Here is a 14,045-nt window from a genome sequence, read left to right on the forward strand (position 1 = left end):
CACCGAGGAATCAAACCTGGGGCTTCATACATGCGAGGCAAGCACTCTACCACTAAGCCACATTCCCAGCCCAACTTTTTACAATTGGAAAAGAAAGATTATTCATTCTAGTGACAAAGATCCAATTTGCATTAATATATAAGGCACTATAAAAATAAGAGCTAGTAAATATTAATAATCCAACTATCTAAAAGAAAAGTAAGCAAAAGGCAGGAATAAGAATTTTACACATAAGAAGTTGCTCAAGAGCCAGGTGCCGGTGGCTTATGCCACCTAGCTACTCAGGAAGGCTGAGATCTGAGGATTGCAGTTCAAAGCCAGCCCAGGCAGAAAAGTCCATGAGACACTTATCTCCAATAAACCACTCACAAAACTGGAAGTGGCACTGTGGCTCAAGTGGTAGAGCGCTAGCTTTGAGCTGAAGAACTGCAGGACAGGTCCCAGACCCAGAGTTCAAGCCCCACGACAGACTCCCCCCAAAAAAGAAGTTGCTCAACCAAGCCTATAATAAAAGAAATAGAAATTCTAATAGCAAAAAAGATAAAAGCAGACAAAGATCTATATCCCAAGGTGTCAGCATGTAGCTGACATTCTTTTCTCCTACCGGTATACCTGAGGCAAAACTGAATGAATAGTCAATGAGACTCAGTTGAACAATTAACTTATATTAAGTAAATTTATTAATATTCATTAAAATTAATGAATGTTGCCAGGCACCAGCTCATGCCTATAATCCTAGCTACTCAGGATGCTGTGATCTGAGGACCACAGTTCAAAATCAGCCCTGGCAGGAAAGTCTGTGAGACTCTTATTTCCAATAAACCACTAGAATACCAGAAGTGTTGCTACAGCTCAAATGGTAGAGTGCTTGCCTTGAGCTGAAAAGCGCAGGGAGAGCACCCAAGACAAGTTCAAGCCCCAGGACTAAAAAAAAAAAAAGGATGTTAGGGCTGGTGGGATGATGGCTCAAGTGATAAGAGCACCTACCTAGCAAGCTAAGGTCCTGAGTTCCGACCTTACTGCCAAAAAGATGTACATTGCTGAAATATTCTCAATGTTTGAAAACAGCTTGATGTGAAACAATTCAGGCGGCTTTTCAATAAGAGACTGGCATAGTGTGTTCTAGAATGGGGACTGGCAAATTTTTTTTTTTTTTTTTTGGGTCCGGTTATGGGGCCTGAACTCTGGGCCTGGGCACTGTCCCTCAGCTCTTCAGCTCAAGGCTAGCGCTCTACCACTTGAGCCATAGCACCATTTCTGGCTTTTTTTTTTTCTTTTTGCTTATGTGGTGCTGAGGAAACGAACCCAGGGCCTCTGGCATGCAAAGCATGCGCTCTACCACTGAGCCACCTTCCCAGCCCGGGACTGGCAAATTTTATCTTAACTGGACTGGTAGTATATATTTTAGGTTTTATGGGCCAAAAGGTAAAAGGGTAAGTATTAGGTACTACTCAAAATACTACAACTTCAAAAGTTAAACAACATGTTCAACAGAGAATGAAAAGCGACATGGATGGATTTAGTTCATGGGCTGTAACAGAAACTTCACACCATGGAATGGTATCCAGGAAATGATGAGGTATGTTTAAATATTGATTGCACAGAAAAATCCAAATTCACACATTTTCATAGAGCAGGATTCAAACCCTACATGTAAAAACCAGTTATTTCTATATGCTAATAATGAACATTTGAAACTTAGAAAAAATACATTTATAGTAGCCTCAAAGATAGTAAATTAGGAACTACCTTAAGAAGGTGAAAGATTTGTACAATGAAAACTACAACGCATTGCTGAAAAAAATTAAATAAATAAATAAGAGACAACCTTAAGTCATGGAATCCAACATTTAATATTGTTGAGACGTTGGAACAGTTTATATCTGGAATATCCTCCAAAAGTCCATGTGATGAAGACTCCGTCAGTCCCTAGCCCTCGGCGATACTGGGAGGCAGTGGAAGCATGTGGTGGGGCCTGACAGGAGGTCTTAAATCCCTGGGGAAGTATGTTCTCCAGGAAATTGTGGTCCCCCCAGCCATGAGGTTTGCTTTACAATGTGTTCCCTGCAAAAAAACTAGCTGCCTTGCCACAGTTCCAAAGCAAGGGAGACAATTACCCGGGGACTAAAAACACCAAAATTTTGAGCTGAAATAAACCTTTCCTCTTAGTTGTTAATCTCAGGCATTGTGTTATAGTACTGTGAAGCTAAGTGACACAGCTGACTTAAGACAAAGATATCAATACTAACAAAGAGATGTGCAGACTCAACACAGTTCTAATGATTTTTTTTTTTTTTTTAGCAAATAGGGGGGAAAAAATCTATCCTTAGCTTTATATGGAAATATCAAAAGACATTTACTAGCTAAAGCAATCTTAAAAAAGAACAAAACTAAAGGACTTATTTCAAAGCTATCTTACTATAAATAATGTGGTACTGGAATAAAGAAAGAAAAAAAAAAGATACATAGAGCAAAGGAATAGAGAGCCCAGAGATAAACCTTCCCATGCATGGTCTGATGATTTTATTTGGGGGGTAGGGGAAGAGGGTCCTGAGATTTGAACTCAGGACAGGGCACTGCCCCTAAGCTTTTATGCTCAAGGTTATCACTCTAATACTTAAGGCACAACTCCACTTCCAGCTTTTTGGTGGTTAATTGGAGGTAAGAGTCTCAAAGACTTTTCTGCCAAGGCTGGCTTCAAATTGCAATCCTCAGATTTCAGCCTCCTTAGGAGCTACAATTACAGGTGTAAGCCAGCCATCAGTGTCCAGCTTGTCCTTTAAAAAAATATATTCTTGGGGCTGGGAAGGCGGCTCAGTGGTAGAGTTCTTGCCTTGCATGCATGAGGCCCTGGGTTCGATTCCTCAGCACCACATAAGCAGAAAAAGCCGAAAGTGGCGCTGTGGCTCAAGTGGCAGAGCGCTAGCCTTGAGCTGAAAAGCTGAGGGACAGCACCCAGGCCCAGAGTTCAGACCCCATGACCGACAAAAAAATAAATAAATAAAATATATATATTATTATTGACATAACATAAAAATTTACCCTTCACTGTATGAAAGGAAATGTACTCATTACCTGATTCATGTAATTGTAATCCCTCTCTATAATAACAATAAAGTAAATTAATAATAAAAAATTTACCCTTATAACTGAAATTGGATCTTTGTCCTTAACCTCATGTGAAGAAGTGTAATTATTTGTAATAGTAAGCATTCCCCTGTACAAACTTAAAAGCTAAAATAACCTGGTAATACAGTTAGCAAGAAGAATCAGGAACAAAAGTCTCATTCATCTTGACATTTGTTTTTTGTTATTATTCCTGGTCAGGTTTTCTCTTTTTTTTTTTTTTTAATTGTATTTTATTTTATTTGAGAACATACTGTACAGGGGGGCTACAATTACATGGGCAGGATAATGCATACATTTCTTACCAAGCATTGCAGCCTCCTCCTTTGTTTACCCTTCACCTCCCTTCCCAGCCTCCCCCAGGTTTTCTCTTTTTTGAATACACTGAATCTGTGATACACAGATTCCTTAGATAAACACAAGCTTCATATACACAGATCATTATGGACCTTTCCAAGGTAACCAGGAAATAGATAAAGAAGACAGGAATGGGCCACAGCAAGATATATCCTTCCAAGATACACCCCAGAGACTTACTTCCTCCAATCAGACCCCATCTCCTAACAGCCCTATTCAGTAAGACTAATTAATAGAAGTTAGCAATCTCATGATCCATTCATCTCTCAATCATACCACTGGTGGGACCAAGCCTTCAACACATGAGCCTTTTGGGGGAATGCTTCATATCCAAATCTGAATAACACCCTCAGAATAGCAGGCCAAATGAAATCATTGTCTAATAAATTAACAAAAGTATAATAATTATTAATATATACCTAACAGAACTAAAATAATGTAGCAGACATCTATCAACATTTAGAAAGTCTAATGAGCTTACTTGGTTTTATTTTATTTCTTTGTTCAGTTAAGAAACACCTGGAGGACTGGGAAGGTGGCTCATGGTAGAGTGCTTGCCTCACATGCATGAGGCCCTGGATTTGATTCCTCAGCACAACATAAGCAGAAAAAGCTGGAAGTGGCGCCATGGCTCAAGTGGTAGAGCGCTAGCCTTGAGCTGAAGAGCTGAGGGACAGCACCCAGGCCCCAGAGTTTAAGCCCCATGACTGACAAAAGAAAAACAAAATCTGGAAAAGTGCATGACACATAATAGATGCTCAGAAGTATTTGTCCAATAGATGACTGCTATGTGACCAATATTGCTTAAGTCCAGAAAACAGTTGAGATCTAGTATTGAAAAACCATCAGAGACTGACAAAGGACAATAACTTCCCTGAGAACACCTGATCCAGGCTAATGTTTTCCTTTCTTAGCCTAAGAAGTACAGTCCATGAAAATAAGTTCGGATTTCTTTTCTTCTTCTTTTGGTTGTGGGGCTTTCACTCTGGGCCTGGATGCTGGCCTGGATGCTTTCCCTGAGCTCTTCAGCTTAAGGTGAGGCTCTACCACTTGAGCTACAGTGCCACTTCTGTTTTTTTGGTGGTTTATTGGAGATAAGAGTCTCACTGAGGCTGGGCAGGTGGCGCAGAGGTAGGGTGCTTGCCCTGCATGCATGAGGCCCTGGGTTCAATTCCTCAGTACCATATAAGCAGAAAAAGCTGGAAGTGGTGCTGTGGCTCAAGTGGAAAAGCTCTAGCCTTGAGCTGAAGAGCTGAGGGACAGCACCCAGGCCCAGATTTCAGGTGCTACGAATTACAAAAAAAGAATCTCACTGACTTTCCTGCTGGGGCTGGCTTTGAACTGTGATTCTCAGATCTCAGCCTCCTAAGTAGCTAGGATTACAGGCATGAGCCACCAGCGCCCATCTTCTTTTCTTCTTTTAGGGTAGGGTAGAAATAGTTGGAGCACTTCTCTGCTCACCTAGATTATTAGGCTCAGAGCACCTCTCAATTCCAATCATAACTGCAGAACCTACCATGGGAAAGGATAGAAGGAATCAGGGAAGATTAGTGAGAGTCAAAATGTCACCACCACAGGGCTAGGAATGTGGCTTAGTGGTAGAATGCTTGCTTAGCATGCATGAAGCCCTGGGTTCCATTCCTCAGTACCACATAAACAGAAAAAGCAGGAAGTGACACTGTGGCTAAAGTGGTAGAGTGCTAGCCTTGAGCAAAAACAGCTCAGGGACAGTACCCAGGCCCTAAGTTCAAGCCCCAGGACTGGCAGAAAAAAAAAAATGTCACCACCTCTGGAGAACCACCAAGCCTACTGCCTCAGCGAATGCATTTCAACAGCACATTTTCCATTTGGAGGCCATTGCTACTGCTTCCTTTGATCTGCTCGACTGTTAGATCATAAGGAGAGTGAACAAGGTGACAGAGCACACAAAGCCAGTTTTCTCTGGATAGTTCATCCTAGGCAGCTGGCCAAGAAAAACATATGATTCAAGAAACATCACATAACTGGAACTTGCCACCATTTTGGCTCAACAGTTTGCTTTTTTTGCAGGCAGGGTGAAGAAGTGAGAGGTGGGTGTGGACTCAGTCCACAAATGTCTAAGCCTGCAGTTCTGCCTTTCCTATCAGGGCAGAAAAGCTATATGAAGCCAGCCAGTGCTGAGCACCAACAAGCAAAGCAAAGAAGAAAATACATGAAGACTGAGAGTTCCTTCCCATAAGCCAGTCTAAGCTGCAAAAGGGAGTAATGCCAAGCACAGAAAAAATAACAACCAAAATATATCCTGCCCCCTTATTTGAAACTTCAAAATAAATTAACATTTCAAATATACAAAAGCATGGTAATTTGAGAATGTTCTTCTAAATCTCTATCTCTTACATTGTGGAGAATCACTTTAGAGGACTAGTTAAGGCTTTATTAGAAACTGAACATGGGCTGGTGCCAGTGGCTCATGCCTGTAATCCTAGCTACTCAGGAGGCTGAGATCTGAGGACCATGGTTCAAAGCCAGCCTGGGCAAGAATGTCTGTTAAACTCTTATCTCCAATTCACCACCAAAAAACCGGAAGTGGTGCTGTGGCTCAAGCAGTTTAGCACCAGCCTTGAGCTGAAGAGCTCAGGGGTAGCACCCAGACCCAAATTTCAATCCCTATCACACACACACACACACACACACACACACACACACACACACACACACGCACGCACGCACACTCGCACACATGCACACACGCACACATGCACACACACAAATTAAATGAAAGAAAAAAAAAAGAACTGAACATGGTAGCACATGCCTGTAAACCTAGAACTTGGGAGGCTGAGATAGGAGGATCACTTGAGTTCAAGGTTAGCCTTCACAAACCTGTCTCAAAAAAACTTTTTTTGGATATGGTGGTATATTCCTGCAATCACTGAGTCCAGTGGAGTCCACTGGACTCCAAAGACTAAGTCCAGCTTGAGCTACTTAGTGAATTCAAGCACCCGAAGCTACACATGAAACAATCTCAAAAAAGTACAGTACATAAGCATAGCTACTTGATGCTCATGCCTGTCTACCTTCCCTATTAGATAGGAACTTGCACCCTTTTTTTTTGTTGTTGTTTTTGTCAGTCCTGGGGCTTGAACTCAGGGCCTGGGCACTGTCTCTGAGCTTCTTTTGCTCAAGGCTAGCACTCTACCACTTGAGCCACAGCACCACTTCTGGCTTTTTCTGTTTACGTGGTACTGAGGAATCGAACCCAGGGCTTCATGCATTCCCAACCCGCACCCTTGTTTTTCTGTTATGTATTTCTATAGTGCCAGAAAAAAGCAGATGCCCCTTCCCACATACGGGCATACACAGCTTTCCAGAACTAGGAGGCTACCTAACTTATACTCCTGCTAGTAATCCTGAAATCACATCAAGCAGAGTCAGGAATAGGAAATATTATTCCTGCTTTTGTCTGTGAAAATTTGTTGCTGCGTACAGCCAACAACTTAGGCACATAGCCCAGATCCATATAAATCTACAGGGACCCCCTAGCAGCTGTGGTTTTACAAAATAAAAGTTTAGATATGCTTAGGCAGGGAAGCAAGGGGAGCTGTGTCATGACAGATGTTGTTTTTAACTGTACTTCATTTTTTGGTACTGGGGATTGAACCCAGATATTGCACTTGCTAGGCAATAGGCAAGTGCTTTACTGCTGAGCTACATCTAGCAAAATTGTTTGTTTTTAAATGAACAGATCAGAGCAAGTCCAAACTAACAGCCACACATTTAGCCACAAGGCCTCTGAAAGGACAGCAAGCAACCCAAGGATGGCTCTCATAAGGAGACATCTGGTCCTGATTGTCTCAACTGCTACCTTTCCTGAGACATCTATCTGGTATAGTAATTCTAGTAACATTTAGTCACTGCTTTCTCAACTTGCTTATTAAGTTTGTTTCTTCTAGACTGGAGTCCACAAAGATACAAATGGCCATCAAAAAGAGCCTCATATAAACTATCCTTTTAGAGTTTTACCGTGATCTATTGTAAAAACACACAAACCATGTTCCATCTGCCTAAAAGACCCTTCTTGGAGAATCTAGACTACCATTCCCTACTGCCTCCTCTTAGCTTGAAGTAGCCTGGGCATTCATTACCCCTGTTCCCTAACAGCAGTTAGGGTTTCCATCCCTGATAAGAAACGAAAGAACAGGTGGTAGATAGGAATAAAAAGTGGTAGACATAACTTGTGGCAGATAACATGTAACTCATCATGGAGTTTCTTGTTCCCATACTGCCTGGGGCTCCTGCTCCAATGCTACCTCTCATAATGCTGTGTGTTCCTGCTCAAACACTTCTTTTCACAATGATCTGGGTTCCTGCTGAACTAATGAAAGGACCCATCAAGTAATCTGTGCAAAGCCCAGGGGAAGAGCCTTACACTATAAAACCACCCTCCAAGAAGACTCCATTGTACTCCTCTTTGAGTCCCATCTCCAGATGGAGAGCAATGGAGAGCTTCACTACTCTCATTTTCAAATAAACTTACTTTTTGTGCCTGTTTTTTGTCAGTTTCAGGGCTTGAACTCAGGGGCTGGGAGCTGTCCCTGAGCCTCTTTGTGCTCAAGGCTGGAGCTTTACCACTTGAGCCACAGGGCCACGTCTGATTTTTGAGTGGTTAATTGGTGATGAGTCTCACAGGGACTTTTCTGCCTGCACTGGCTTTGAACCATGATCCTCAGATCTCAGCCTCCTGAGTAGCTAGGATTACAGGTGTGAACTACCAGTGCTCGGCTTAAACTTACTATTTACATTAAAAATTATTTTTTAAATAATGCTATCTTGGGGAAAGGCATTGGAACTGCCAAACAAGCCTACCCTAATGTAAAAGCAGGGCTGGCTTGGGGAAAAAAAAAAAAACAGCTTTTCCCATGCTTCTTGCTGAAAAGATAAGGTCAAGTCTACCTTTCACCTTGTCTAAAACAGAAAACCTACTAAGTAGGGCACTCCAGAGTACTACAGATGTGGTTTCTGTGAAGGGACTAAAAGAGACAATTGATAACTCTATATAAGTGCCCAAACTGTAGACAATCCAGGTCTGACCTCAGGTTGATTGTAAGATAAACCTCCAAATGGGTTTGTTTTGTTAGAGGACTAACAATAAGCACTGATGTGATATAAGAAAATATACACCATCATCAGAAATACCCACCTTAGCCAAGTGCCAATGGCTCATCTGCAATCCTAGCCTTTCAGGAGGGTGAGATCTAAGAATAAAGGTTTGAAGCCAGCCAGGGGAGACAAACTTGACAAATTCATCTCCAATTAACCAGCAAAAAGCCAGAAGTACGGGTATGGCCAGCTGTGAGCAAAAAAGTTGATTATGAACTCAAAGCCCCAAATTCAAGCGCCAGTATTGACACCAAGAAAAAAAAAAAAAAGAGTTAACAATAGCCCAAGTTCCTTTAGCCCCAGGAACTTATGGTGACAACTCCTTGAGGTGCCCTTCTAAAGAACAGATCTGTTCATTTACATACAAGTTACATGCTGGTTTCCAGGCTTGGAAAGTGTTGCTTCCTCAATTTTATTTCATGGGGCTAATACTTCTTTTTGCCAACAAAGATCTTTAAGAAGTAGACAACAGGGCTGGGAAGGTGGCTCAGTGGTAGAGTACTTGCCTCACATGTACCAGGACCTGGGTTCGATTCCTCAGCACCAAATAAGCAGGGAAAAAAAAAACCAGAAGTGGCACTGTGGCTCAAGTGGTAGAGTGCTAGCCTTGAGCTGAAGAGCTGAGGGACAGCTCCCAGGCCCAGAGTTCAGGCTACATGATTGGTAAAACAAACAAGCAAATAAGAAGAAGACAACAAGCTGGGCAATGGTGGCTCATACCTGGAATCCTACTCAGGAGGTTAAGACCTAAGAATTGCAGTTCAAAACATCCTGGGCAGGAAAAAAAAAGCCGAGTGTTGCTGTGTCTCAAGTGGTAGAGCACTTGTCTTAAACAAAAAGCTCAAGGACAGTGTTCAGGCCCAGAATTCAAGTCCCAGGACTGGCAAAAAAAGAGAAAGAAGCAGACATTCGGGAGGGAAAAGGAAACAAAAAAAGATATGAGTGTTGGCTACAAATTATCTCCCTCACAAAAGGAAGCCCAAACTACTACCCTACATAGCAGAACCACTTGGAGACTGGCTTACTGTAGGAGCTCAACATTATCCTTGTGAACACAGGGACAGAAGCCACCTCCAAGAGCAGCCCCACAGCAAAGGATCTATATTGGGTTCCAAGGACCTGATACAACATAGAAAGTTTTCTACAGAGAATTCATTTCTCCTTAGGTTCTCAAAGCAATCCATATCCTACAATGTAAGGAACTACAGTTCTCAATTAAAGAAGATTTGAAAGCAAACTGAATGGACTGAAGACTTGGGCTGCTACAAGGAAAGATTTATATCTGAGAATATCTGATTTTTTTTTTTTTTTTTTTTTTTTTTGGTTGTGGAGCTTGAACTCTGGGCCTGGGAGCTGTCTCTCAGCCCTTCAGTTTAAGGTTAGTGCTCTACCACTTGAGCCATGGTATCACTTTCAGTTTTCTGGTGATTAACTGAAGATAACAATCTCACAGACTGGGGCTGGGAAGGTGGCTCAGTGGTAGAGTGCTTGCCTTGCATTCATGCATGAGGCCCTGGGTTCGATTCCTCAGCACCACATAAGCAAAAAGAAAAAAAGCCGGAAGTGGTGCTGTGGCTCAAGTGGTAGAGTGCCAGCCTTGAGTTGAAGAGCTGAGGGACAGCACCCAGGCCCAGAGTTCAGGCCCCATAACTGGACCCAAAAAAAAAAAAAAAAAAAAAACACAATCTCACAGACTTTCCTGCCTGGGCTGCCTGGGCTGGCTTTGAACCTTGATCCTCAGATCTCAACTTCCTGAGTAGCTAGGATTACAGGTGTGAGCCACCGGTGGCCAGCTGAATATCTGATATTTTTGGAATACTCTTGCTGGATCCAAAAAGTCCTGACTGATGATCCATCTCCAACACCCACAAGCACTCTAAGTAGCCATGTTCTATACACAGAGCAGCTATAACCATGGATGGTTCTGCTTGTACTACCCCACACTTCTACTCTCATCACCTGTCCTAGCATGAGCTCTAAAAGCAGTCAGCTCAATAACAAACCGTCTACTCAGGACAGGGGAGAAAGCTTCCTGAAAGGAGATCTAAGAGGCAGAACAAGTAAAGTAACATGTGGACACAGACATTGGGTTTATTTTTGGGGGGACTGTGACCAAAGTCAGCAAGAGACAAATTCAGTGCCCCAGAAGTCCTCCTGAAGTCAATTTCAACCAACTGGATTTCAGAAGAAGTTCTCTAATCATCTCTCCTCCCAGGAGAGTAGTACAGTGCTGTACTGGCACTGTGGGAATCTTCAACACCTCCTGTGTTTTCTTGTCCTCTTAATTCAGACAGTCAGATTCTCTCTCTCATCAAGATTATCAATTAATTTTTTATTCTTATATACTTCCAGGTTTTGGTTAATGGTGAAGGCCACTCCAGAAAGGACAGGACAATGACTATGCCCACCAGTCATTCCACTGCAAGCCAGTTTGCTCACCCAGCTGAGGGGACTGCAGGACCATTTAATCACAGAGATTAGAGCCCACAGTGAGATGAGTAACTGCCCAATCCATGATGTTGTTTGAAAACAAACGGTTCTTTCTGAGTTCATGTCAGCGCCGGAGCCTCAGAAAGAAAGCATGTTTACACTCAGTACTGTCCAATGGGTAATACTTATCATAAAAATCTAAAACATACTCTTCAGTCTTGAATCCAAACTTCTGGTACAGCAGCATAGCAGGGTTGCTTGCTGAGACGTGAAGGGTCACGTCCTTGCCCATGCAGGTCTGCCAAAAGAGTAGAAAAATATAAGGTAAAATGAAAGGGCCTGAGGGAAATTGAGTAGGAGAAGAAACAGAAATCAAGGACCAAGGCTGAGGCACTGCAGCACCTAGCTACAACTGGAAACTGAAAGGTATTTTCTGCTGATCTAAGCTTTCACAAGATTAAACTGATGTGATCTAGATTTTTTTTTTTTTGTCGGTTGTGGGGCTTGAACTCTGGGCTTGGGCACTGTCCCTGCACTCTTCAGCTCAAGGTGAGCGCTCTACCACTTGAGCCACAGTGCCACTTCTGGTTTTGGAGTGGTTTATTGGAGATAAGAGTCTCACAGACTTTCCTGCCCAGGCTGGCTTTGAACCACGATCCTCAGATCTCAGCCTCCTGAGTAGCTAGGATTACAGGCATGAGCCACCGGCGTCTGGCTAGATTTTTTTTATCCTGAAGCAAAGGACCAATTGGATACTTTGTCAGATTTATTATTTTATTTACAATTTAATTACATTTAATAAAATTATAGATCACTATCAACCTATGACAACTTTAAATAGGAAAAATGGTAAATTCTTTTTTTTTTTTTGCCAGTTGTGGGGCCTAAACTCTGGGCTTGGGCCCTGTCCCTCAAATCTTCAGCTCAAGGCTAGCGTTCTACCACTTGAACCACAGTACTACTTCTGGCTTTTTTTGCTTATGTGGTGCTGAGGAATCCAACCCAGGGCCTCATGCATGCAAGGCAAGCACTTTACCACTTAGCTACCTTCCCAGCCCGAAAATGGTAAATTCTGCCTTTGCAAACTAGATATACTTTATATTACTCTTCCCGAAAAAAAAAACTTGTAAGAATTTCCTTTCTAGACCCACTAGAAAAGGTGTTAAATTTTATATCTATATATAAAATATATATAACATATAAAACATTATTAATTATGAAGTCTGAGTATCTTGTATAGACCCTCCAAAAGGGATAGAATTAATTTCTCTGAACTAATATTTCTGCATTTAACACTAGCCTAATGCCAGGGGGAAAGTAGTAATTGTCCTATAAACACAAAACAAAGTTTTAGATTCTTTAAACCAGCTATACAAAATGAGGTGCCTCAGGGCTGAGATGTAGCTTGGTGGCAAAGCACTTGCCTTGCAAATGCAATGTCCTATGTTTAATCCCCAGTACCAAAAGAAAAGGAAAAAAAAAAGTTTAAAAAATTAAGATGCCCCAAAAGTCATGCAAATTAAGAGCTTGCTTTTACTGAGAAAAGCACTGAAATGCTTAAGTTGACAGAGTCCCTGAGATTTACTGTGTTTTTCAGGGCCTGCATTAAGAATTCTGTAAAAGGTCACCTGACAGCTTCCTTCATTTTTCTGCTTAACTGACAATGTGAGTCTAAATGCATTTTTGCATTTTGGAGACAACAGAACAAGCCCTACCACAATAGCAAGGACAAGAGCTTGTTGTGGGCATGTAGAGCAATTTTTTAAAATACATTTTTTATTGTAAAAATACTGTACAGAGGGGTTACAGTTACATACATGAATAAGGTAATGATTACATTTCCTATAGAGCATTGTTACCTCCTCCTTTGTTTTTCCCCTACCATCCCTTCCCTCTCCACTTCCCCAACTCCTCCCTCCCCCAGCTGATGTTGTAGTTTGCTTTCAACATAGTGTCTTGTACATCTCATTGTTACAATGGGTCAGCCTGTATCTTTATTTAATGTAGAGCAAAATTCTACTGTACTTGCCCAAGTACTACTGGCCAAGCCTTGTGTTTGAGCCCTGGGGCTTATTGTGTGGTTAGGGTACAAGGTGCCTACATTCGAAGATGAGCCTAGCAAACATTCAACAAAGTCTGTCTCCACACCAGGCCTTAAGTTAGATGCACTAATAACTATCAAATCATCTTTGTCAGGAGTGGCACTGTGGCTCAAGTGGTAGAGCACTAGCCTTGAGCACAAAGAGGCTCAGAATAGCAAGCACCTAGGCACTGGAGCAGCCAGTTCAAGCCCCAGGACCACCACCACCACCAACAACAAAATCATCTTCACCATGCCCTTGGGACCTTGCTGGTAACAAAAGGCAGAAAATCTGGAAGCACTCTGCTACGACAAGAAGATGGACACATAAATGAATTCTGTGGGTAAGGTGACACAGGGAAAAAGGACACAGCAGCAATAACCAAGCTAGTCTCAACTGAAACAACACAAGGTGGCACACTTCAATTGCCTGGGAATGATTTATAAAGTCATTGTTTGGAGGAAAGTGATTTCTTGGAAGAGGTTTTTCAAGCTTCTAGACAAAATTTGGAATTATTAAGCTAATTTTAATAAAGAACCAAAAAGAGACTTTTTTTTTTAATATCCATCATCTGTTTCATGGTGGTGCATCCTTATAACCCTATCACTCAGGAAAAGTAGATGGCTCATGCCTGTTAATCTTAGCTACTCAGGAGGCTGAGATCTGAGAATAAGTTCAAAGCCAGCTGGGACAGGAAAGTCCTTGAGACTCTTATCTCCAATTTACCACCAGAAAACCAAAAGTGGTGCTGTGTCTCCAGTGGTAGAATGCTTGCCTTGAGCTGAAGAACTGAGGGACAGTGCCCAGGCTCAGAGTTCAAGCCCCTTGACTGAACAAAAAAACACACAAAAAAAACCAAAAGAAACCCCATATATCAAAGGATGAGTTGAATATTAGAAGCAAGGCTTAAAA

The 14,045-nt window shown here is 42.0% G+C and overlaps 1 protein-coding gene across 1 annotated transcript in view; it reads right to left on the reverse strand.

The window, feature by feature from the left end:
• Nucleotides 1-3,490: 3,490 nt before the first annotated feature.
• Nucleotides 3,491-14,045, reverse strand: part of LOC138803703 (cysteine-rich protein 2-binding protein) — a 39,952-nt gene continuing 29,397 nt past the window's right edge. The window contains exon 10 of the mRNA XM_069987766.1: nucleotides 3,491-11,350. Coding sequence (XP_069843867.1) covers nucleotides 11,177-11,350 — 174 coding nt within the window. The 3' untranslated portion in view covers nucleotides 3,491-11,176. The remainder of the gene's footprint in view (nucleotides 11,351-14,045) is intronic.

Source organism: Dipodomys merriami, unplaced genomic scaffold (assembly GCF_024711535.1).
Source record: "Dipodomys merriami isolate MVZ:Mamm:240054 unplaced genomic scaffold, mDipMer1.0.p SCAF_346, whole genome shotgun sequence".
Taxonomy (NCBI): Eukaryota; Metazoa; Chordata; class Mammalia; order Rodentia; family Heteromyidae; genus Dipodomys; species Dipodomys merriami.